The sequence below is a fragment of the Arachis duranensis genome, chromosome 8 (genome assembly GCF_000817695.3).
Source record: "Arachis duranensis cultivar V14167 chromosome 8, aradu.V14167.gnm2.J7QH, whole genome shotgun sequence".
Classification (NCBI taxonomy): domain Eukaryota; kingdom Viridiplantae; phylum Streptophyta; class Magnoliopsida; order Fabales; family Fabaceae; genus Arachis; species Arachis duranensis.
In genome coordinates this window covers 29,284,646-29,285,614 of record NC_029779.3, presented here as the reverse complement: position 1 = coordinate 29,285,614, position 969 = coordinate 29,284,646, and the positions used below count along the sequence as shown (strand labels likewise).

The window sequence follows — 969 nt, the reverse complement described above, 5'->3', positions numbered from 1 at the left end:
TTTCAAGAATGAAAATTAAAAATAAAAAAGAGTTGAGGACTATGGAATAATTTCACCAAGGTTGAACACTTTTGACATTTTTTTTTCAATTTTATTAATAAAAGCCTAGTACATTTGCGACCGTATTAAATATCCTTTTACATTCAATCTCGATCAATAATTTAAAGTTTTTTTTTTTTTTTGGAATCCAATGTTGCATTTTCTTTTGTTTTTACTAGAATATCAATTAGGTCAGAAGTCCAATAACTAATTTTTTGGTACTGCACAGACATAAAATGAGCGATCCTTTCAAGTAAGTATTTTCATCCTCTAGTAAATATCGAACTCAAAAAAAATAGTTAAGAAATATAAACTCTCATCCATTTATGTCAACGGTGATGCTGCATTTCTTTTGCCGAAGGATGAATACAGTTTTAGATTGGGCCTATTTGTCCGAATAGGTCCATTTACTGCATTTTTGGCTGGAAAAGGCTCATTTCAAACAACAATTACATATAGGCCCAAGTAAATCAGTTGGGCTTTACAAAAACTATTATTGGTGTCAGCCCAAGTATGTGCAAATAATATCTTAAGGGCAGACGGCCCATGACAAAAAAAATGGGCAGACGGCAGAGACAAAAGCCTAGAGGAAAAGACATTGAAGCATTGCTGCCATGGCTACTGAAGCGTGTTCAACAGTCACAGTGAACCACATCAACGTTTTCTGGGACGAAGGGATGCTGAAGCACGAAACTGGCATTGGAGTGTTTGACACTGGTGACGACCCTGGCTTCTTGGATGTGTTGGAGAAGCATCCTGAGAACTCTGACAGGCTCAGGAACATGGTCTCCATCCTCAAGAGAGGTCCTATTTCTCCCTTCATTTCTTGGCATCCTGGTTCACCTGCTCTCATCTCTCACCTCCTCTCGTTTCACACCCCTGGTACCTTCTATGTACTATCTTCTTCATTTCTCCATCGCCTTAGCTTTT

The 969-nt window shown here is 37.9% G+C and overlaps 1 protein-coding gene across 1 annotated transcript in view; it reads left to right on the top strand.

The window, feature by feature from the left end:
* Positions 1-612: 612 nt before the first annotated feature.
* Positions 613-969, top strand: part of LOC107462021 (histone deacetylase 8) — a 2,223-nt gene continuing 1,866 nt past the window's right edge. The window contains exon 1 of the mRNA XM_052252546.1: positions 613-921. Within this exon, the coding sequence (XP_052108506.1) occupies positions 654-921 (268 nt within the window). The 5' untranslated portion in view covers positions 613-653. The remainder of the gene's footprint in view (positions 922-969) is intronic.